Genomic DNA, 24,030 nt, shown 5'->3' with positions numbered 1-24,030 from the left:
GTGGGCCGTGCATTTCACACGTAGGCCTTCAGTGAAGTCCTACTTAGTCCTACTTGAATAAATCCCCCTCATATTACCATTATTTATGACACCAAGGCTGGACAAATAATAGACAGAAACACACTTACACGGTACTGTGTGAGTGTTGGATGACCTACCTTCGCTTGAAAGGTCCGTCTTGAAAATGGCCTCTAAAGTGCAATTGAATCCACACTTTTCCCTCCTTCTGCCATTGTGATTTAAAAAAATAAAATAAAATATATTTTACCTTCTTAAACATTCGCCAGTTACGACTTCCTGGTGTGTTGATTCCGCATAGCCTGCCCCCTCACGAGTGAGTTTCCAATCACAAAACGCGTTCATCAACCTTCAGCGTAAGGCCAGCGAGAAGGCTCACTGTACCCAACTTGTGATCTGAATGGCTATCGCAACTGTCTATCAACTCTGAAACTCGAAAAGGCCCACCACTGCCGGTTACCAACGGTGGGGCAAAGAACTAGTTTGTGCAGTTGTGTAATAATACATTGTCCATATGCCATAAAAAGTCATGCTCAATTGCAATGTTACATAGTGTTCTTCTATTGACTTTGTAAATATTTCTGGCCTAGAAGTTTTTTTCTTACAAACAAAATGGTTGCATCGGAAAGGGCGTCTGACATAATAACTGTGCCAAACAAATCATGCGATTGTCTCACTGTGCCAATCCCTGTGTAGTCACTTCACTTAATTGACTTTCATGTTGCTGCTATGTTCTCAATTTACAGTCAATGTCCCATTCATAATTACCCCTAACTGGTCTACATTCCAGGGTGTAGTTTGCCTTTCACCCTAGATTCAAGATCTGCTGCCCCTGAACAGGTTAAGTGGTCTAGAAACAGGGGGCTGTGCAAAAAATAGAATAAATCTACAAGCTAATGTCATATTTTATGTTGTTTTCTAGCCTTCTTGTACCAGGAATACCGAGATACATCTAAGAAGCAGGAGATTGAGCAAAGGCGCCAGCGTGAGCATCAATCTCCTTCCACCAGGTTGGCTGGGTCCAATGTCTCTTCCCCCCCAGTGTTACAATTACAGCTGAGGAACAATGCCCGTGCGCTGAGCTTGTGGCAAAACCTGGAAGTCGTGCAGAACAGTGGACTTCTCACCCGGTTGCCACAAAAAGAAATTATAATGCAAGAGGTGATTAAAAATACTTTGTAATTGGGATGGACATTTTAAATGGCACAGCTATCGTCCAAAAAGTTGTTTTTGTTATTGTTTTACACAGATTTTTCTTTGTGATATTCTTTGGTTAGTGTTCATTATTCATCAAGTGACTGTGTGAATTGCTTTTTCTGTCCAGGCCATGTTTGAGCTTATTACTTCAGAGGCATCCTACTACAAGAGTTTGGAGATTCTAGAAACTCACTTCCTTCGTAACCCTTCTTTAATAAACACACTCAGCCAATCTGATATGCACTTTCTCTTCTCCAACATTGAAGAAGTCATGAAAGCCAGTGAACGGTAGGATAACGCTTTGCTTAACACAAATCGCTTGTCATTTCCCAACTATTTAATGAATTCCCGCAAACAAACTTGTTCTTAGTCATCACTCATTAAGCTCTTCTTCTGTTCACAGGTTCTTAATGGATCTTGAGCACCGAATCGAGAAGTCCATTTTGATTTCGGATGTGTGTGACATTGTTTACAGCCATGCTGTTGAGCACTTCAGTGTCTTCATCAAATATGTCATTAACCAGGTGTACCAGGAGAAGAACTACCGGCGAATTTTGTGAGTGTTCATTCTTCTTCTTCATTCTGTGTTGCATTCTGCTGTATGGTGCTTTCAATGTGAATTATCACTGCAACATTTTTAGTGATAGTCAGCGCTCTAAATTGCACCTCTGTCAAACTGGTTTGTTTTATTATGGCAACCGAGTTTTCGTCCACAATAACATCCTGATTAAAACGTAACAAGTACATTGTAGTTGGGGATGCTACTTTGCACACGACATCCCTGGGATTTTAGATTTTATGATATTTTGACACAGTTTATGTGTCAGGATATTAGGGTGAATCAATACCATTTAATCGGTGTAGATAAATATGGCTCAATTTGCTCAATACTGAAGTCCTAGTTGCTCCTGATGCTGTGTCATTAGTAGAACAATGACGAGACAGTATTAAAACGCTTTGAGTACCTCAAAGGTACAAAAGTGCTGGACAAGTGTAGCCCATTTATCATCAGTGTCTATATCCGATTTTTTGGGACATTCTGCTTTTCACCAATTTCATGTGCAACACATCTGATATCACTGTGTTTACAGTACCGAAAACATGTACCAACCCATTTGCGCAGGGCTTTCAAAATACAACTACATCACGGCAGCAACAACACAGAGATAAATGATAATAAATATTTACAAAACAATATTGAACATTGCATAGAGTTAAGTTGGCCTAAGTGTTACTTTACTAGTCTCCGATTTAAATATGTAAGGATTGCTTTTCCGGTGGAAAAGCAGGGGTGGACTCTATAAACGCAGACACAGAGAAGCAAGATGCGTTGACAAGGAATTTATTATTCCGACTGGACAAACTATTTACAAAAACAGAACTATACAAATCATCACGCGGTGCCGAAAGTACAACAGAAAGTGCTGGTGAAAAACTCAATCCAGGAAAACAACGCGAAAAACAAAACGTGCTTGCAAAAGGCAAGAAACATAAAGCGAACGAAAATAGCTTAACACGGAAGGGTAAGTTGAGCCAATTGGCGAGCAAACACGGCCGAGAAGGACAAAGGCTAGATGCGGAGTCAATGGACGGAAACAAGGTCGAGAAACACGTGAAGCACATAACAAGAATGGCGAGAATAGACACTTGGGACATGAACATGAGCACAAGGAATAATCCGACGCTGAGCCGTCAGCGTGGCGCGTTTAAATTGCGTGGTAATCATAATCATCAATGGCTAACAGGTGCGTGGCAGGTGGGCGCGTCTCTCCAGCCGTGACGACAAGACAGGAAACAGGTGCTGGAGTGAACGCCCCCACGTCAGCTGGGCAGACAATAACAAAACATGAAGCATGGCAAAAACGGATCATGACAAAATATAGATATATTTTTTAATATAGTGTAAATCCACTCACAATACTGAATTCTGTTTTCCTGTAAAGTGTCCGTCTTATTGCTCTCACTCTGCTCCACTTTATGTACCAGATATGTCGAGTGGACCGGTTTGTTTTGGGTTTCTTTTCTCATGGGCATTTGTCATGGGTTTTGTTGTTAAAAGTAAGTTGAAAATGTTCCAGACAGGATGGAACGACACAATTACCATAGCACACGTATACAGGAGCAGACTGTCAACAAAAGTGAACAAATTAACTGGGAGTTTAAGAGTGAGTGTTTGAGCCCAATTTCCATTCTCAGCAAAAGTCTTCTTTTGGTATCTTCAGAGACACACGCTGGTAGAAATGGGTCTTTGCACCGATGTGGGAGTGAACACAGTCGCCATAAGTGGCTCCCCTCATTCCCTTTAAATTCAGAGCGGAAGAGGAATGCGGTCTACATGGCGGAAGCATAACAAACTCGCTGGAGTCTATGCAAGAGATCAGCATGCTCGAAGTACGTTTCTTAGGAACTGCAAGAAAATCTCCACTTGCGGATGATGTAAAATTGACTGCTGTGAAGTGGGCACTTGGCCTTCTACCCCAATCATGCATCAATGAGTGACTGAAAACAATAATATCCACCACACATATCAGCAGAGGTCTGCCTGTGCTTTGATCAAATCAACCAAATTTGTGTTACACTTCTTGCACCACTAACCTAGACTGCTTTTAGCTGGTCCAAGGCCTCGTCTACTTTTTGTTCCAATTGTCTGGTGCCCCAGGGGCGAGTATTAGAAAATGCCCTCGGTCCGTGGGACTGCCTAGAATGGCGCAGTGCAGTCTGCCAAATTCCTAAACACAGTAAACCAGACGTAACCCGGTGCGCAAATAAAAATATGCCAGAAAAATTGAGCCCAATGAGTTCAAGAAAAAGGCATGTCGAGCCTCATTTATGCCAAGACAAAGTCAAGTAGAGTCTTTCATGTCACTGGCATCGGGCTGAGACATAAGTCATATTTTGATGAATTTCACATGTTTAGAAAAATATACTATTGGTCAGTCCACTTGTGTGGGTGCTATTTTTACAAATTATTGACCAGTCTAAAGTATTGGAAATAGCTTGGCTACTTTTACAATCGTTAATTTTTTAGGTCTCCTGTAAAATGATGATTTTGGAGATACGAGGATTCCGCCCAACCCCAACGATATATTTTTGCCAAGCAAGTCATAAAATTAGCGACTTATGGCAATGCAAAGCAGCTTTATTTATGTAGCACATTTCACACTACAAGAAAACTAACTCAGTGTGCTTCACATTAGTGGATTTGAGTCCAAGTCAAGCGACTCAAGTCCCCCACCACTGCTTTAAATACCTTGGCTTGTATTCGCTGACATAAAATTTGGGCTGTCCCAACCAACCAATTGGGATACCATTTGTTGATGTCTTTGCATCGTTCCCAAAACTGACTTTGCAACTCCACAAGCTTTTGTTTGCCTGTCTAGCGCGGTGGCCAAACAGCAACGCCGCTCCTCTAAAAGTCACTGATCCTCGCCTCCAACGCGGAGAACAAACCAGACAGACTTCTGAAAAGTATTGTTAACATGAGAGGAGGATGAAGACATGCGAAGGATAAGCCATGCTAACCCATCGCGAAGCTATCCTTAAATGTAGTCGCGGCGCGGCAAAATCAGGGATGGCTGCTACAGTACAAATTTCACTCACTCTGAATACATTTCTTGAGAGAAAATAGAATAGACAGCCTCACACAGTACAGGTTGAAAACCAGAAAAGAATATGTTCTTGCCTATGTCAGCGGAGAGGCCTCTTAGATAAAACGTATATTAATATGTAGTATACAAGATATTTATATCATTAACGTTATTTGTTTGTTTGCACCGTACGATGCTGAGTTGATTTTGACATTTGAGATCTGCACAATAAACATTCTTAAAATTACATTAATGCAATATTTTATATATATGTACATTGTTTGCACATTATTAAATTTTTTTAGTCTAATATATCATTTGAATATTTTTCAGGAAAAGAATAGAAAATTGCATCCGTTTTAATGGTTTGAATCATGTGTAATTGAAAATTAAGTACTGTTTTTCGTTTACTTGCTCATGCTATTAAATGAGGTATGCGTTGACCTCTAGGTCTCCCTGCACATAAGATTCAGTAATGTATCTGTATTAAAAAAAAAGAGCGGTCTCTGTTTTACCAGGTCTGCGGTTCACAGTGTATTCTGCTTCACAAAACAGTACATAATTGTATCTTGAAGTCAGTCATATCCTTCAAGGGTACTATTTTATACCTCTGACAATTGAATTTAATAGATTGGGAATAAATCCGCGTTTCTTTGACTCTGAAATGTACATACAAAATACTAAGCCAACCTTTTTTTTTTTTATGACAGTGACGAGTTTATAATATTTGATTAACTGATTAAAACATCCATCCACGTGAGTACAAAGAGAAAAAAACATGTAGTTCTTGAGATAATTCCATTGGGATTTGAAAGTGACGGTCCTGCAAAAAAGAAAATAAATTAGCAAGCGTGTAGGTGAAAGAGAAGTCATTCTTGCCGTGACAAAAGCAGCTTTGTTTTTAATAATGACGAATGCGAAGGGTGTGGTTGCCTGTGAATCCTGTGAATTTGAAGTATACTGTATGTGGCTTCTCATCAAGCACACAACAAAGCGAATGAGATGTTCCCACACACCTCAAAAGACAGGTAACGTGGTCCATTATATGCCATAGTAGTTTGCTGATGCAAATGACATCATTGGGTGTGTAGTCGTTCACATGACTGACTTATTACAGCAGGCTTGTCATGATCAATTACAAATCTACCCATCCCAGGTTGGCAATGTCTTCTGTGATCCAAAACAGGATCATCAGAATCCAAAATGGATGGATGGTAGATAGATAGATTCACAGTATCTCTCGTCTAATGAGTTGGAGAAATCCGCTTATGCTCATAAAAGCGTTAGGAGTTTCACCTTGTTACATAGCACATAGTCAAGTGTGTCAGTCATTAGAACCTGTGAAGGAGATGAACCGACTGTGGAGAAAAATGGTGACTAATCAACGAGTCACTGTTGTGTACTAAATAAAGCATTTTCTTCAGGCATGCTGACAGTTTTCAATGATTGAGTCCTGCACAGTATATTCACTGGATCTTTAAAAAAATAATAACATTGTGCATTATTTTTGTTTATACTGGTGGCTTGTGATACATTTTCGCTTGAGTAGTTAGGAACTCAAACTTGTATTGCTTGCTGACATTCCATCACCTCCAATGTCTTTAACTCTTCTTAATTGCCTTGCCATTTCGCTAAGTTGTACTTGGCAGGATGTTTGAATTAGTTTGCCAGAGTTTCCCACAAAGGATATACAGTAATAGTCTCTGAAGTGTGCGCATCTTCGTCACTAGGCCTCACCTTTGTGGTTATTAGACATCAGTCTTAGTTTGAAGCAGGAATATGTTGGCCAACGGGAATTTTGTGAAAAAGTGTGAATTCTCCCGAACGGCCGGTGTATTTGTGGGCCGCTATACTTTTATGAAACGCAGTGGAGCCAATGTTAGGCTTGCATGGCTTCCTCTTGAATGGACGGATGGTAAAAACTGCAGTTTCAATTCTAATGTTTCAAAGTTTTCACTGACAAAAATAATTAGCTTAATAACATTTTTAGTATGGTGGTTTAATGTAGCAGTACATAATTGGAAAATGTAGTTAATGCTATCTGTCCAAAATAATCTATCATCTTTGTAAAGACTGCTGTTTACGTAACATGTGTATGTGAGTGGAAATACAAATATCAGATCATAACGTTTACCCTGGCTAAAGGTATGATAAGTCAGAGCCATGAGCAGTGTCTGGCTAACTTTTTCTTAACTGGAAAAACTTGGTTTGACGGTGACTGGAACTGAATGTTGTGTAGTTTGTTTCAGCATCACTACGGCGTCACCACAACCGGGAAATTACTACTGCATTGCGAGTGCAGTTTGAACGGTACTGCATCAATATTTGCTAATCAGTAAACTAGTTTTACACATCCATTCAGAAGGAACAGAGGCAAACACAAAACAATCTTGAAAAGCTGATTTGGTTATAAAGGCTGAACACAGAGAAGGAAATAGAGAGAGGGAGTGGTCTGGAAGAGCCGGCTTTTAAAAGTCAAAGGCGCACCTACCTTAAAGGTGTGTCTGAGCTTACACAGTGAAACTGGCGCTTGATTGTACACATGAGATAGTACACAATCTCATTGCACCTTGCTCCCTTGATACTGTACAGACTGAGAACAATCAACTGTGTAGATGTTTAGCAATAAAAAATAAAAATAAATCTGTCTCATGGTTTGAGTTTGAGGCGGAACTTGTTAAGGTACAAAAGAGAAAGAGAGACAGAGAGAGAGATCGATAGATATTATCATAGGTATGTGTAGTAGGGATAGACAATGACTTATGGCACAGTGTTCTTGTCATGTGCATCATCCATTCAACAAGTCTCTTTCCTCAAATAGAAGCCTAAAATAAAGTCACAGATGGTGCCACTAGCTAGCTGTAATTGTTAATACTAATTACAGTAGCCATGTTACCACAAAGCGGTACGCCCATAATGCTGCACCCTGAGGTTTTTCCCCACAATGGGTGTGTCACCAATGTTAGATCAGCAGAGCAAAAAGCTGCACAAACAGGTAAGGACAAAAAAATTGTCCAATTCAAAGTACCAAAGGAACAGAACGGAGATAAAACACTACACAAAGTACAAGGATATATTACAGGGTACATACAAAAAGTGATCAATTAAGAAGGAAGTAAATTAAGGATTACTGCAAGAAAAAAAAAAAAACTTGCTAGCAGAAACAAGGAACAAGATCACTACACTGCAACGAAACAGGAGCAAACCAGAATGCACATAACACACAGAGGACAAAGGAATGATCCAACAACCTGCCGGCGTGGTGAGAAGCCTTAAGATGGGTAGTTGATTACAATTGTATACAGGTGTGCCTGCTAAACTCATACCTGTGCCACCTACAGGCCACCAAATTCTGCACAGGGAAAATGACAAAAAACAATACACTAGACTGAACATGACAAAAATGTTGCTTTTGTACACCATATCTCTGATTAAGGTCTTCTAAAAATTGTAAATATTTTTCTCTTTTCATTTGTTTAAAAACCTTCTTTTAGTCATATACCTTACTTTTAAATGTTTTAATAGTTTTTTGTTAATGTGTTTAAATGTTGTCAATGTGCGTTCTTTTTTGCAATTTTGGCAAACCGCTTCCCCCCCTTCATTGCTTCGCAATGTTGTCAACGGTTTTGTTTGTAGATTCTTTTAGGTGCTGTGTGTTTGCTTGTGTGAAGCACATTGAATGGCTTTGAGTATGAAATGTGCTATATAAGTAAAGCTATCTTAAAATTGCCTACCCTTAAGATAATATTTTGTTCCACAACCTTTTGAGGCAATTACTGAACACTGTACAATGACAATTGATAACTGATTCTGAAATGATCTTTCTTTGAGACTTGTGCGTCTCTCAGCAAGTGCTTGACACAATCTTCATGAGCAAACTACTCCAGTTGTCCCAGATTTGAAGGGTGCTTTCTCCATACAGCATGTTTCTGCTACTTCCACATACGTTCAATAGAATTTGCTTCAAGGCTCAAAGAAGGCCACTTCAGAATACACCAGTTTTCCTCTTAGCCATTCTTTATAGTTTTTAGTTGTGTTTTTTGGTTCATTATCCTGTTGCAATACCCATGACCTGTGACTGAGACCAAGCTTTTTGACACTGGACATCATATCTATCCCTACGATACCTTGATAGTCTTTGCAGTAGTCACTGGAGCATGCACATATTCAATACATTCTATGCCAGATGTAGCAACGCAGCACCAGAATCAGAACATAACAGAACCTTCCCTTCACTGTAGGGAAGTGTTCTTTTCTTGGTATGCTTTATTTTTGCATCTCTGAACATGTGATGTGCCTTGCCAAATAGTTCCAGCATTGTTCTCCCAGAAATTTTGTGGCTTGTCAACAAACAGTTTGACAATTTCAGGTCAGCTTTTTTATTATATATATTGGTGTCCTCCTTGGTCACTCCCAATGAAGTCCGCTTTGGCTCAAGCAGTGATGACTGATGGCGCGATCTGACACTGATGTACCTTGACCTTGGAGTTCACTTATTATTTCTTTGGACGTTGTTCTGGGCTCTTCTGTCACCATTCGTATTATCCATTTCTTCAATTTGTCATAATGTTTTCTCGTGGTAGGTTGGCTACATTCCCGTGGATCTTAAATTTTTGAATCTGTATGCAACTGAAGTCACAGGAAAATCAAGCAGCTTGGAGATGGTCTTGAGGGCTTAACCTTCAACATGCTTGTACATAATTTCCATTCTAATCTCCTAAAACAACTCTCTCATTAACTTTCTGTGGTCGATGTTTAGTATTTACACATCATATCACTAAACAGCACAGTGACTACTTTTAATCCTTTAAATAGGCGGAGTCACTGCTTACAAATTTGAAAACACCTGTGATACTCGTTAGAGGACACACCTTGAAAAAAACCAATTTGAAACATAGATGACTCAGACTTTGGCCAGCAGGGTGTGCTAACATGCACTCCGAACAGCCCAACGAGTAAAAGGGTTGATGGTCGCGAGTGATGCTTAGTCCATATAATGGGCGCGTCGCTTTACAAGGCGCTTTGCTTGTTTTGGGCAAGATTAGGGACTTTAAAGAGCGCCCTATGGCCCGGAAAATACGGTATATTCCTTTTTTTTCTTTTCTTCTTTTTTTTTTTTTTTTTTTTTTTTTTTGCTTAAGGACCGTACCATACAACCCATTCAGAAACACTAAGTTTAAAGTGAAATTTCAATTTGTGTTTGAAATTGTCCCGCTGAAAATGCTTCTGGACAAGAAAATATAGTTTGTTCCATTGCACGCTGTGAATTTAAAAAATGATAACTTGATTATATAAGAAAGGACACCACTTGTTCATTTTTATTATATTGTGCAGGTCCCTTGGATTAAATTGCTCCTAAAAATTCGAAAGTTGCTCCTCATATAAAATCAGTGGTTAGCAAAACTGCGACTCATAGAAAATAACTTAGTTAAGCCTTGTATTATTATTATTATTATTTACTATTTGAGGAAATGGTAGCAAAAATATGTGTCTCCTCAGAGAGGGAAACCAGGCATTCCGGGAGACAATGGCAGTACTGGAGAACCATCCATGTGTCAGAGGGCTGTCCTTTACATCATTCCTCATTCTTCCTTTCCAGAGGATCACAAGACTCAAGTTACTTGTCCAAGTCAGTATATCGACTTAACACAGAGAAGTGTTAGTATCACAGTCTTTTTAGATAACTGACTTTTCTCGCACAGAATATCCTGAAAAATGCAGAAGAACACTCTGAGATGGAAGCAAATGCCATCAAAGCTCACCAGCGACTCGAGCAGGTAGGCATTAGCGTTAGCAATGAAGCCACTCTCTGTTTACAGAGGCATTGAATGAGTGTTTGCATGACAACATTATAGTCACTCCCTTAATATGTAAGCTTACCTTTTATTTTGGAAACACTACAAGTACATTCTAGTATTCCTCATGATACATTATCGAGTATTTAACATTTCATACTTCAACTGTGCTGACATAACATTGCTACCAAACACGGTAAAATAATAATTGTGTGTAAAACTAGTGCTACACAGAATGAGAAACCATTGACGAGTAACAGAAAAATAATATAAATTGTTCATTGATCCGGAATAATATTTCCTGTGTGTGTGTGTGTCTCCTACAGATTGTGAAAGAATGTAACGAGGGTGTCCGAAAAATGAGTCGAACGGAGGAGCTTATCAGCATTGAAAAGACATTAGAGTTTAAATCCAAGGTAAGGAACAGTAGTGTACCTCTAGTCTGGTGTTTTGCTGTATATGCGCCTACAGGTGGGGCTCTCTGGCGAGCGCCTGCACCCATGGGGCCTGGTGAGACAATGTGAGTCCCCCTTCCCATGGGCTCACCACCTGTGGGAAGGGCCATAGGGGTTGGGTGCCCTGTGAGCTTGGTGGTGGCCAAAGGCCCATTCACCAGCTCGAGAAGCTTGATCGAGGGTCACTGAATGTCACCTCCCTAACAGGGAAGAAGATCTAGCTGGTACCCCTATAAGAACTCGAGCGGTGTACTGTTATTGGACTTCTGTGCTTGTCACAATTGTCTATAACAAACCCCATGTTAAAACATAATGTGTCCATATGTTCACTTGGTACCAAGACACCGCAGTTTGATGATCAACTTTGTGATTGTGTTATCGGTTTTGTGGTTGCATGTTTTGGACATTCGGGTGACGAGAGGAGTGGAACAATCAAATGATCACAGCCTGGTGTTTTTTTGGGGGGGGGAATGAAGTAGAAGACCCAAACATTTTGTGAGGGTTTGCCAGAAATGTCAAGCAGAATCCCCTGTCAGAAAGAGTTTTAACTCCCACCTCCAGCAGAACTTTGCCATGTCCCGGGGCTGGTGGGGGACATTGAGTCTGAGCGGACCATGGTCCATGCCGCCACTGTTGTGGCATCCAATCTGAGCTGTGGTCATAAGGTAGTTGGTGCCTGTTGTGGGGGTTAGTCTCCAAAACCCACTGGTGGACATCAGCGGTAAGGCATTCTGTCAAGAAGAAAGTCTTTTTTGGCCTGTGGAACTCCAAAGGCCACTGACAGATACCGGCTGGCCAAGCGGAACGCAGCTTCGGTGGTCACCAGGGCAAAAACTCATGGGTGGAGTTCTGTGAGGCATGGAAAACGACTTCCAGACGGCTTTGAGGATATTCTGGTCCGCCATCCATCCATGAGACAGAAGAAGTCTCTGACGACCGAGGAGCTCGACAATTTTAAAAAGTCGCTTGACTTCCTCCCAGATGAAATTACAGCTGTCAGGTTATAGCAGAAGGAAATCCTGGGACTGGTTGAGGAGGTGAAAATGCTCCAAATGCAAAATGCTGAGCTAATTAAGTGAATCGCCTACCTGGAGGGCAGGGCCGCTGACATAAAGCAGTACATTAGGATGAATGACATGTTTGTGCGTAAGCGTGGTGGGTCACGAAACACATTTTGGTACGTACAAAACATGTTTTCGTACTCAGTATTTGACATTACTCTTACGTAATTGGTGCTTGTAAGGCGGTATTTCACATTACGTACACGTGAAGCTCATTTTTGTACGCGGTATTTCACATTACGCTTACGTAATTGTGACATAAATCTAACGCCATATTATCAGTGCTAAGGCCAACGAGACTGTACCTGACGAAATGGATGCCCACTCTGGCAGAGTTGAGCTCCTGAGACTCTCTTGTCATATCTTTATTGTCTATATGTTTGTTAGTGATTAAAGCAGTCATTAAATGCATGAATGGACTCAAGTGGATTACTAACAACTTGGATAAAATATAATAGATGTGCGTAAGTCAGGACACCCAGCAACGATAGTAAGAGAACCTTCTGATCAACTCATTGGACTTGACATGAACTTTCTCTTGATCAACTCATTGGACTGGGAATGAACTTTAACTGGATCAACTCATTGGATCACACACAAAAACTTGGAGAATGAAAGGCTTTGAACCATGTGGAGGCACTTTATTGTTTGTGGAATGTGGATCTAGCAATGGCTCCCAAATCTTTCATCTCGGATCTAAAGATTGAAAAAAGGATACAGCCATAATGGAGGAACAAATGGAACTAAAATCCACAGAAGATGTAATGGAACCCCAACAATTGGAACCTAATGAGGACACCCCAAAAGTAGAGGATAAGGACTTCAAAAGATTATAAAATTAAGGTTTGTTAAGTTATGTCATGTCATTATGCACACCGCTTATCCTGTACCGCGTCACGTGAGGGTGCTGGAGCCTATCCTAGCTGACTACGGGCAAACGGGATACCACACCCTGAACAGGTCGCCAGCCAGTCACAGGGCAGACATAGACACGGTCACCGAGTGAACTGAACCCACGCTGCCCGCACACAAGTCAGGCGGATGTGCCACTACACCATGAGTGACCTAGTTACGTTGTCTCAACTAAGAAGAAAGGTAGATTCTAACGTGGACCTCGTCGAAGATTAGTTGACCATTGAATAAGGCCGGAGGGTCTTGGCCAGAACGGTACCAAGATCACGGCCAGAGAGTGTGGCACACTGACCGGCAAAACGAGGTCAAGTGCCCAGCTCTGGTCGAATGGGAAGACAAGCTAGAAGCATCTTTAAGAGTAGCTAAAACAGCAACACTGGACCAAGTATATGAAGCTCAGAACATAGCAGGCAAAAGCGATGTCTCATGTAAAAGACAGAGAAGCATCAAGGATGAGCTAAACGATTCTGTAACAGAACGTGAACAATGCGACTCAGTAATGCACATATTGAACAACCAAAATATTCAGCCACAGTAGAAACAACAAACCATAGTAAATATTGGGTGCAGTCCTACAACGTCAAAATAATATTACAGTGCTCTTGGTTAAGCAACAGCCTTTTTCCACTCTGCCACCACACAACATTACTTTATTGAAAGGAGAGCCATTGGAATACAGACCCTTTACAGTGTTTCCCACTCCAAGTAAACAGAGGGCTGCCCAAGAAGCTTTCAAGATAATTTAATAAAAATATATTTTTTGAAAAACAACCTCCAAAAAACAAAACAAAAAAAACGCATGTTAGTTCGCAGTCACTCAAGCCTGGTTTATTGATACCTTCCTACCTAGAGCTATCTTGCGTCGCAGCAGTACGGATTTTATTTGTACGATATGCAAGTTTGTGCACAGCCGCAACAATGAGCTGTGTGATGCTTTGTTTCTCAACACCTGTATCAGTGCAGTGTCGGATGGAGAGTACCTGGATGAGTTGGATAATGTCACTAACATGCGAGCAATCATCAATAAACTTTCCTACAAATTGGGAGAAAAGTGGAGAACCGTTGCGACTGTTTCCATTGATAGTCAAAAGAATCGCGCTAAAAGACCCAAGTTGAAAATTCGTGTCGAGTTCATCAATATAGAGGCTTAAATCTGCTACATCCACAGTTTGGTGATGTCAAGGCTATTGTCGAGGGACAAGTCAAGCCTTCAGTAAACCTCACAATGGAAAAAAAACATAGTAAATCAATTTTTGTAACAAATGCTGAGCTGTCGCAGCAAAACCAGAAAGAAGCCTTGAAGACTGTTTGCAAACCAGAGCAGTCAGCACTGTCTTTTCTGTGAATGTGAGCACACCATGGAACAATGTAAAAAAGGGAAAAAAATCTCTTCACAAGGATAAATGGACTTTCCCTAGAAAAAGGGACTGTTTTAGTTGCCTGAAACAAGGACACGTGAGCAATTTCTGCCACGAGAGAACGAAATGCGAGGTCTGTACACTAACACATCCAAGTATACTACATACAAGGGGCAAAGTCGAGCCTGCGACAGACGAAGGAGTCCATGATAACAATGAAAAACAATCTGTGCTCAGTAACTTTGTGGGAATATCAGACAAAAGCAACAACTACAATGAGGCTGGTAATGCAATACTTACCTTTGTTCTGGTCCAAGTAAAAGTCAACAAGGTAATCAAGACATTTTGTACAGACAAGCTTTTGGATGGGCTCGGTCTACGCGGAAGAAAATTGGACATTATTATTACAACCATGCGAGGTGCAAAGAGTTTCCAGCCATTTCACAACAGGACTGGAAGTAAGCTTCCTGGAGAGCTGCAACTTTTTAGAGTTGCCTAAAGTGTTTTCACAAACAGTTATCCTTGTTACTAAAAGGAACATTCCACAGCAAAAGGTGTTAAGCCGCGGGGTCACACGCTTTTCTTACCATGTCTTGCTATATCTTACCTCTCTGAACTCCTCCACCACTACACACCTGCCTGCTGCCTCAGGTCGGCAGACCAATTGCTACTGGAGGTGTCGAGGACTAAGCACAGCCTCAGTGGGGATTGTGCCTTTTCTGTTGCCGGTCCTTCCCTATGGAATGAGCTTCCATTGAATGTTAGGCAAGCCCCCTCTCTGTACAAATTTAAAACTCATTTGAAGACACATTTTTATTCTTTAGTTTTCAACTCATCATGACACTGTTCTGCTGTTCTTCTGGTATCTATTGTATATGTGTTTATGTGTTTTAATTTGTGTTCTAATTACCCGATAATTTATATTACACCATATGGACAGCAGTGGTGGGCCATGCATTTTACACCTAGGCCTTCAGTGAAGTCCGACTTAGTCCTACTTGAATCAGTCCCCGTCATAATACCATCATTTATGACACCACGGCTGGACAAATAATATACAGAAAAACAATTACACACTACTGAGTAAGTGTTGCACAACCTAGCTTTTCTTGATAGGTCCGTCTTGAAAATGGCCTTGCAAGCGTATCTGAAATTTAAATCCCTCCTGCGGCCATTGTCGTTTAAAAAAGCAATAGATACATTTTCGAACGGGCGGCAGTTACGACTTTCTGGTCTGTCTATTCCGCATAACGCTGCCCCCTCACGAGTGAGTATCCAATCACGAAATGCGTTCATCACCTTCAGCGTAAGGCCAGCGAGAAGGCCTTACTGTCATCAGCTCGTGATCTGATTGGCTATCGCAAGTGTCTATCAACTGTAAGCGCCCACTTCACTCACATAACAGACGACCGCACGAATGTATCTGATGGCCTCGGACGAATAGTGCATGCTACTGGTATTGTGAAACCTGCCTGGCAACACAAGCTAGTGAAATTCTGATTGGATAAAAACTCTCACCTAAAAATACAACAGTAGGATATAATATTACATCAATGTGAAGATTATGATAATGATTTCTTGATTATTTTAGGCCAGCAGAGAAGGCCTTGACTTCCCACCACTGATAGAAAGTGCTTTGTTACAGCTCCAGCTATTGTAAAATGCGCTATATAAATAAAGTTGTATTGTATTATATTGTATCTTGGTCTATGTGTAAAGCGGTTTTAAAAGGCATGAACGGAGTCAAATGGATTACTTACATATAAAGTTTATTGGCAAAACTTCGGCCTCTATTATTGTGTTAACGGCTAAAATCGGCCGTTGGAATCAGCAGGCTGTGTGACAAATTCACTGCCATTGACGGGTATTGAAGCCCAAAACTGCATTCATTTTACCTGGGCTGGCAGTGAATGAGTCGGACCCTGATCTTAATTCCGTATCTTTCAAAGTGATACATATCTCGAAAGAATAATGTGTATTCTTAGAAAATCTTTGAAATACTGATGTATGCCATGACGATGTGTTGCTGAATTTACACGCGCAAATAAAGCCACTTGAATGCAAATGAGTCAGATCAATGGTTGCAAGCTCATCTGAGATGCTGTGATGCAGGCCTGCTTTGCAGAAACGTACTATAGATGGTAATTCTAGTATTCTTCTCTTGTAGTCTGTGCCCATCATCTCCCACTCTCGCTGGCTGCTCAAGAAGGGTGAGGTGCAGCTCATGGCGGGACCGAAGAGCACCAGGACATTGCGAAGTCGGAAGCTTTACCAACCTGTCGTCTTGTTTCTGTTCAACAACTTACTGCTGGTCACAAAGCGCAGCTCGAGGTTTGCATCCTTTCAATTATTCTCACTCTAAATGCAATCAGTCTCAGTCCTGAACGGAATGGCAATGTCTTTCCAGTGGGGACAAGTTTCAGGTTCTTGACTCCTGCACACGGGCTATGCTGAGGACTGAAGATCTCGAAGACCAAGGTCAGATGCTGGCCTATTGCTTTAATCTTAAATTGCTGGAGAACCAAGAGGACCGGCAAGTCAGCTACATGCTCAAGACCTCAAGCATGTAAGTTTGTGAATTACATGTTGGGAAGTTAAAAAGTAATGTTGGATTGACCTTCACCTCAGAGGCCATGTTGGTGCCTTTTTTTAACCTATTATTTTAAGCCCCGTTGTAATTAGCCTGTTTTGAGGCGGGCAATCTATTCTCATGCAATTGAACAACTGCGTTTCTCGTGAGTTGAGAAACCGTGTGAAAAATGACTCACAAAACTAACAAAAGACATGCATATTTGGGTCATTTCATACTCTATGGTTCAGCAAGCACGCTTTATACTCAACCATTTTCAAAACAAAGAATTTAATAGATACAAGCACAGGGACAGGTTAGACTAAGTTTTGGTAATTTCACAAGCTAATGCAGCGTGGCACATTTTAAAATGGCAGTTTTGCGCCATTGTGGGCGTGAAAACACATCCAACTTGTGTCACAGCCAATCAAAGCGGCACCACTCATTCCCTTTAAACGCCATATGCAAGCTGCTGGTACCATTGATAGACCTATACATGGCAGGAGAAGACACTCATTTGCTTGAGTTCTGTGGCGGGTTGAGGCATGCAAAGTACCTTAAATAAGGAACTGCTCGTAAACCTTTCTGAGCAGCTGATATAAAGTTGATTACAGGCAAATCACCGAACTGTGAAGTGGGCACTCTGAGACCGCCTACCACTTGGGTTTTCTGTGTCCGTGTGTGGCTCCACCACCATTTCATACTCCCTTCCATTGCTGTGTCTAATTTCCCGCCAATTTATATTACACCATATGGAAAGCGCTTTATTACAGCTCCAGCTGTTGTGAAATGCGAGGTATAAGTAAAGTTAAATTGTATTGTATAATAATCGCTTGGAGACTGCCTTCCACCTCAATCGTACGTCTCTAAAGAAATCAGAATCTGTCTGCTTACACCAGTATCAAATTCACGAAAATCGCATTACATTCCTTGCAACAATACTTCAACCTGGTTCGAGGAGGCGCAGACAGAGCTAGCATGCGACCACACTGAGCACAAGGTCCAATAAATCATTAAATGCCCCAAATAAATATGTCCCTCAAATCCATGGTTTAATATTCCCATCACTACTGTAGCTATTAATTATTTGTCAAGAAACAAAGTAACGAGATTTTTGGATATTTTGGAGTTGTTGCTAATCAATGGATTTCTGTGAATAGGAGTGATAAGCTTCGATGGACGTGTGCGCTGACTCCAAACCCGCGCACGCGTTTTATGTCGACCAGCGCACACCAATCAGGTGATTACATGGTATTACATAATCTCGTAGCATGCAACATGCATGATACTATTAACACAGCCTACCTGTTGCGATTTTAGATTATTTGCAGGTGCAATGTATTCAGTCCTACGCCTCTCAGGAACCAGATGAACTATCCATAGAGATGGCCGACGTTTTGAATCTCATGGAGAAGACAGATGATGGTATGTTGCCTGACATCACCTTCAAATGTTCAGTGTTGCAATTAGTGTTGCATCATTTTGGATTGCTTGCAGGCTGGATGATGGGTGAAAGACTCCATGATGGCGAAAGAGGATGGTTCCCAAGTCGACTAGTGGAGGAGATCCAAAGTCAGGAAGTGCGAGCGCAGAACCTGAGAGAGGCATTCAAGGTTCATCACGCGCAAGAGGGAGGCGGAGCCCTGCAAAGTGGAGCAAAGATTGTCTCGAGAGTGGGACGACCCGTGCCAAAAGTTTCCCAACTCTTCAGTTTGTTGAATGATCCCATGGGAAGAAAGTAAAGCAGAGCGCTTGAAGAAGATGCATGTGCAAAAGCATCATGAACTATGGGCAGATAACTTTCATGCTTCACCGACTTGCTGTCAGTAGCCTCTTTTACACAGAGATCGCATTAAATTGACGCATCAGAGCTGTAACACAAGAGTCGGCAGGTATCCAACATTGCTTTTGATGCAGAACCCAATGAAAGTGGGAGAATGTATGAAGCCAGCACATCTGCAGCGGCATCTTGAAATGAAGCATGGAAGTCACGTTGGCAACAAGAGGAAACTCTTGAATTATAATCAGCTCAAGAGATGATACCTAAGCCTCTCATGTGGTGTCTTTGCATGTCGCTACAGCCAAGAAGCCATTCACTATCACTGAAGACCTGATTACAAATCTCTTCTATGATCCAAAAGAGGACACTTTGTTGATTATTTTTTTTGTGGCGGGTGAAAACTATTTATAACCTGGAATTGTTTGGACGCCTGTGAAAATTCATTTGCGTTTTGAGCTGTTGTAAAAGTGGCTGGCCGAGGGCCACTCATGAAAACTAGTTGGCGAACTCTGCACATTGTGCAAGTGTTCATTTGGATTTGGCCACATCGCTCGGCGCAGACTCTTCTGTTATGGCTCTGATACTTCCACCAATGCTTTGCCCACCCCCCTGCCCCCACCCCCATTTCTGTCTTCTGTAAAAGGGGCTAGTGATTACAGACCAATCAAAACAAGTCATGTTGCATGGCTCATAAATGTGCAATGAAGGCTTTTTTGTTCTTGTTTTGTGCCCGATGCCCTTAATGTGGCGTGTGATACTTTGTAAATGAATATACGTTTGATGAAGAACATAATTGATGGTGCAATAGGCCATGTCCCCAAACTTTGTTGTAGTTAATTTATTGTGAAGATACTGTAAATGCCCCTCAAATGCATGGGAAGGGTTTAACTATTTGATTGTGTTCATTCATTTCATTCTAAAAATGCATAGTAAATGGTATGAGAAGCACCAATGATTACCCAAGTGTCTGTCCATGAATACCGAAAAGAGCGAGTCATCAAAATGTATTTTGGATGTATGATTCCCTGACTACAGCTTGCTTAGACTTCCCAAAAATTCCTTCTGGGATGAAAATATACAATTTCTTGGACCTAACACAATTGTTAGTACCATTTCTATTTGTAACCTATAGATTAACACACAACCGCAGATGATAAAATTGTGTTTTGTTAAATTTAAGAGGTGGCATAATCGTGACAGGTTTGCACTGACTCACAGTGCAGAAGTTGTGGGTTTGAATCTAGGCGCAGCCTTCTTGTGTGGAGTTTGCATGTTCTCTGCGTACCCCTGGGTTTTCCAGGCACTCCAGTTTTCTCCCACATTCCAAAAACATGAAGAGTATAGTATAGTTGAACACACATTTTCCCAAGGTGTTATTGTGTGTGTGTGAATGCTTGCCTGTGTGTGCCCTGCAATTGACTGTCAAACCAGTTCAGGGTGTGCCCCGCCTCCTGCCCAAAGCTAGTTGGGATGGTCTCCAGCACGCCCACGACCCTCATGAGGAGAAATAAGTTGGATGGATAGATTAAATTGAGGATGTAAATGTGTATAATTTATTACGAAGTGTGAAACAGCATGTTTGTAAAGCCTGTATGTTTCTCTACGTTTACATAAATGACAACATTCAAGCGAAAATTAACACACAATTGCTTCATTGTTTCTTGAAATATGTATAGCATTGTTGAGACAATGTGTATGTGTATATATATATATATATATATATATATATATATATATATATATATATATATAGATGATTAAACACATAAATGGGTGTGAATCATAGGATGAGGTAATAATGTGCTGACGATTCTTCTGTATATGATGTGTAATTTGTGTATGTTGCTTGCTAACGTTTAACAAGAATCCAGACCTATTATGATTATGAATTCAACACTTATTAGGGATTCTTCTGTGATCTTTTTTTTTTGACATGCACAGCATTTTCAGATGGAAGAAAATGTATTGTATATACAGCAAATACAACTATCATGAATTTTAACTCTGATCACGTGACAATAATCAGCCAATCAAAGTGGTTATCATTCAATGTTGCTATGTGATTGAAGTGAGTGGGCCAAACATGCTCAGTCCAACACCCTGGACTGGTTTTCACTCAGTCAAAGGGCACGTCGACTACTAAGTTGATTAAGTGGGACTTAAACCCACGTTGCATTCATGGAGGTCAGGTGACTCCGTTTCTTAATTTATTATAGGCTCCAGCGAGGCCATGAGCCACGTGAGGATTAACAGTGCAGAAAATGGATGGATTAATAGTCATTCCAGTCCAGCGTGAAACTCAACAAATATTACACATACTTGAGAGAGAGAGACAGAGAGAGAGATAGATATGGAGGTCGGGGTCTGTCTTCCCAGGGCTATACGCCCCTTGTTAATGACCTGACCCCATAAAGTATACCAGGTATTTTGACATTTCAAGGGAGAAGGAACAAGAAGAGACTTATGGAGTGGTAATGGGATATGGCCCAAGTGACAGAAGGTAGCCACTTTACACTTCATACATCTCACGGGTAACAAGCAGTAAGTACTGCAATAGAGTTAAAATTGGCAAGCAATTAGCTTCTGTCTTCTAAACAGATGTCTTTGGAGCAACAAAATTAGCTTCTTACCGTCCAGGCCTGCGACTTGGTGCCGCGGATGGCTGTTGCCACTCATGCAGTCGAGTATGTTCGCGTCCGCCACTGCATGCAGCCGATTCATGAAGCTGTCTGCGGTGCGGAGCAACTCTGTGTCGATTTTGGATAAACACCTCATTGACGAACCCCAGATGTGGTCTTTTCTTAAAGTTTTGCATCACGGAGCGACATATGCTTTTAGCTGGGGCCGCTTCGTGAGCGTCAATGTCGCGTAGCGAACTTCACGTGCACCCCGGTTGTCTTACATTGGTGAAAAGTTGGACTTTGAAAACACCCAGCACGCCCGCACAAAGAAAATGGATGGATGGACAGACTGAAAAATTCAGAGCACAAAAGCTCCAGCGATGAGACCGACTCCACAGCTGAGTGTGGCCGCATTGGACATGTCATTTTCGGGTGAGTGGTGTCGGGGTACACCCTGAGAGGCCTTGGTGAAAAAAAAGCAAGTCAAGCTTACGCTTATGGATTGAAATCAAATATATAAACGGCCTACTAACACGTAACCAGACAAAAAGACAATCAGAATGCATTATATTTGCTTATATACTGTTGAAATCATGAGTGGCCCCTCCCGTGACTCCCACAAAGACACGGAGGGAGGAGAGAGGGTGTGGCCATATCCCTTCCTTTTAGGGGGAGGTTTTCAAATCATTATTTAGACACCAATTTCTCCAAAACAAATTGATAAAATATAGAATGCCATCTAATATCATTTTCCTGAAAGATTTACATACATTTAGCTTGTTTTTGAAAAATGGGCCATCCTGGCAGGATGTTCCCTTTAAAGCAGACGTTAGGACCCAACAAAAGCAACTACTTCCCACTGCAAAGGTAACCACAAGACTGGAATGCTTCATGTATAAGCAGTGGTTATTTTTCCGTGAGCGGCAACATGCCACCTGGCATTATTTTGCTGTGAAGTGTGCGAGAACTTGGTCGAGAGAGCGGTCTTTTGCCACATTTGACAGAATGACATGAATGCTACCATGATGGGGTCGGCATTGGTGTTGAATTTTGCACGTTTAAAGATGTAATAGATGCAACTGCAGCATTTAAAAAAGTGCAAAGTGTGTCCTGCAGCTGTGCAGATAAACAAACCTTCAAAACAGCCCAGAAATGGGTGTTCAAATAAACTGCTTTGTGAAACAAAACCTGCTGTAACAAATGCCGGAAAATAATACTTTAGGTGTCTCACAGGAAGTTGCATGCATAATAATTTTCTCATGAGCGCCCTCAGGAATACGGTGGATATGTGAACTATAAGGTAGTCAGACATTTATATGGACACCTTAACTACAATGTTGCTCGCTACAAAAATAAATTTGACAACCCTGTTCTAAAATATATTTATACCTAACTTATTTTTGCAGCACACCCTATGTCGGTCAAGCCCCTCATTGGCCCGGGAGAGAAAAATTCCTGGAGGCGTACCTGCATGTATACTTTGTTAATTGATTAATAAAATGTTCCTAATAAAAGTATTTGTTTATCAGCAGTTTCATCATTTAATTGGTGCGTGTCACATTCAGAATGTCAAACATTCCATTACATGTTAGATAGGACCCTGACACCGGTTTATTAGAGGCATAGAGTTTTTACTGCATTAAAGACATGCCTATGCCTGAAAAATTTGTATCAGGTAAAACACAATCAAAGTAGTTCTGCTAAAGTTACTCTTCTGAGAGTAGTGAGAGCCTTTCATACTCGACAAAATACGCCTACCGATTGCAAAATTATTAAAGGCTTGAAGATGTACAAAAGTATCTTAAAGCAAACTCTGAAGTGCACTGGGAGCCAGTGAAGAGATGCCAAGATTGGGGTTACATGATCCGTCTTCCGAGCTCCAGTTAAAAGGCGAGCAGCAGCATTTTAGACCATTTGGAGGTGCTTGACTGGCTGACTCCAAAGTAAAGTGCATTCCAGTAATCTAGCCTAGATGTAACAAATGCATGGATTACTGTTTTGCTGCTGGGAAAGAAAGAATTGTGGGGGCAATAGAGACTATGCTGCTTAACTGGAACATCCCCAAGCATCAATGATTTTTTTTCTTTTTTTCACCTGCCTTCTACGGACAAAAAAATAATGTAGTAATTTGAGATCAGTTTCAAAAACCCATTAGGAAATACAATTATTATAGTGTATCATTACACATCATTCTTCCTGACAACGCCACAAATGGCGAATTTACTATTCAAATCTGCTTACCTCATTATGGGTTTATTATGGTCTTATTTGTCTCCTTTTCTTTCTTACATGAACGAGCCCAATGCAAATAACTCCACACCGTTGGTGTTATTGGGGTTTGGTATTGCCCCCCCCCCTCTTGTAAAGGTATGCCACAGATGCAGGTGGGAGGCGTGATGTCAGAATAAGGAAATAAAGGCACCCATGAACGCACACTGCTGTCTCACATCGCTTCATACACAAACAGTTGGTTGTGGCGGTTTTGATACTATCTGAAGCACTTTTTGTCGTTTGCCCATCTCGTTAGTAGGTTCATCACACGCCCGAGGGACGATTCGTGGGCCAGACTAAAATCAACCTCCGGCCTTTGTTCATCAAACCCTTTTTTTTTTTAAATATGTCACACCCAGCGCCAAAAATGGGCATCCGGCAAAGCCGCAGTGGATCATTCCACCCC

The 24,030-nt window shown here is 41.2% G+C and overlaps 1 protein-coding gene across 2 annotated transcripts in view; it reads left to right on the top strand.

Annotated features, from left to right (window-relative positions):
- ngef (neuronal guanine nucleotide exchange factor) overlaps positions 1 to 20,367 on the top strand; it is a 30,495-nt gene extending 10,128 nt beyond the window's left edge. The window contains exons 5-15 of one of the 2 annotated variants that reach the window (XM_088301240.1): positions 941 to 1,179; positions 1,343 to 1,503; positions 1,619 to 1,771; positions 10,302 to 10,431; positions 10,505 to 10,579; positions 10,924 to 11,013; positions 16,551 to 16,714; positions 16,791 to 16,949; positions 18,113 to 18,192; positions 18,273 to 18,377; positions 18,450 to 20,367. In XM_088301240.1, coding sequence (XP_088157366.1) covers positions 941 to 1,179; positions 1,343 to 1,503; positions 1,619 to 1,771; positions 10,302 to 10,431; positions 10,505 to 10,579; positions 10,924 to 11,013; positions 16,551 to 16,714; positions 16,791 to 16,949; positions 18,113 to 18,192; positions 18,273 to 18,377; positions 18,450 to 18,694 — 1,601 coding nt within the window. In that variant the 3' untranslated portion in view covers positions 18,695 to 20,367. The remainder of the gene's footprint in view (positions 1 to 940; positions 1,180 to 1,342; positions 1,504 to 1,618; positions 1,772 to 10,301; positions 10,432 to 10,504; positions 10,580 to 10,923; positions 11,014 to 16,550; positions 16,715 to 16,790; positions 16,950 to 18,112; positions 18,193 to 18,272; positions 18,378 to 18,449) is intronic. The other variant, XM_088301241.1, reaches the window with a different exon arrangement.
- The last annotated feature ends 3,663 nt before the right edge of the window (positions 20,368 to 24,030 follow it).

This window comes from Idiotropiscis lumnitzeri, chromosome 7, assembly GCF_059441095.1.
Source record: "Idiotropiscis lumnitzeri isolate Australia: NSW breed Sydney's pygmy pipehorse chromosome 7, RoL_Ilum_1.0, whole genome shotgun sequence".
Classification (NCBI taxonomy): Eukaryota; Metazoa; Chordata; class Actinopteri; order Syngnathiformes; family Syngnathidae; genus Idiotropiscis; species Idiotropiscis lumnitzeri.
Note: the sequence above shows the minus strand (reverse complement) of the source record. Positions and strands in the feature narration are given on the sequence as shown.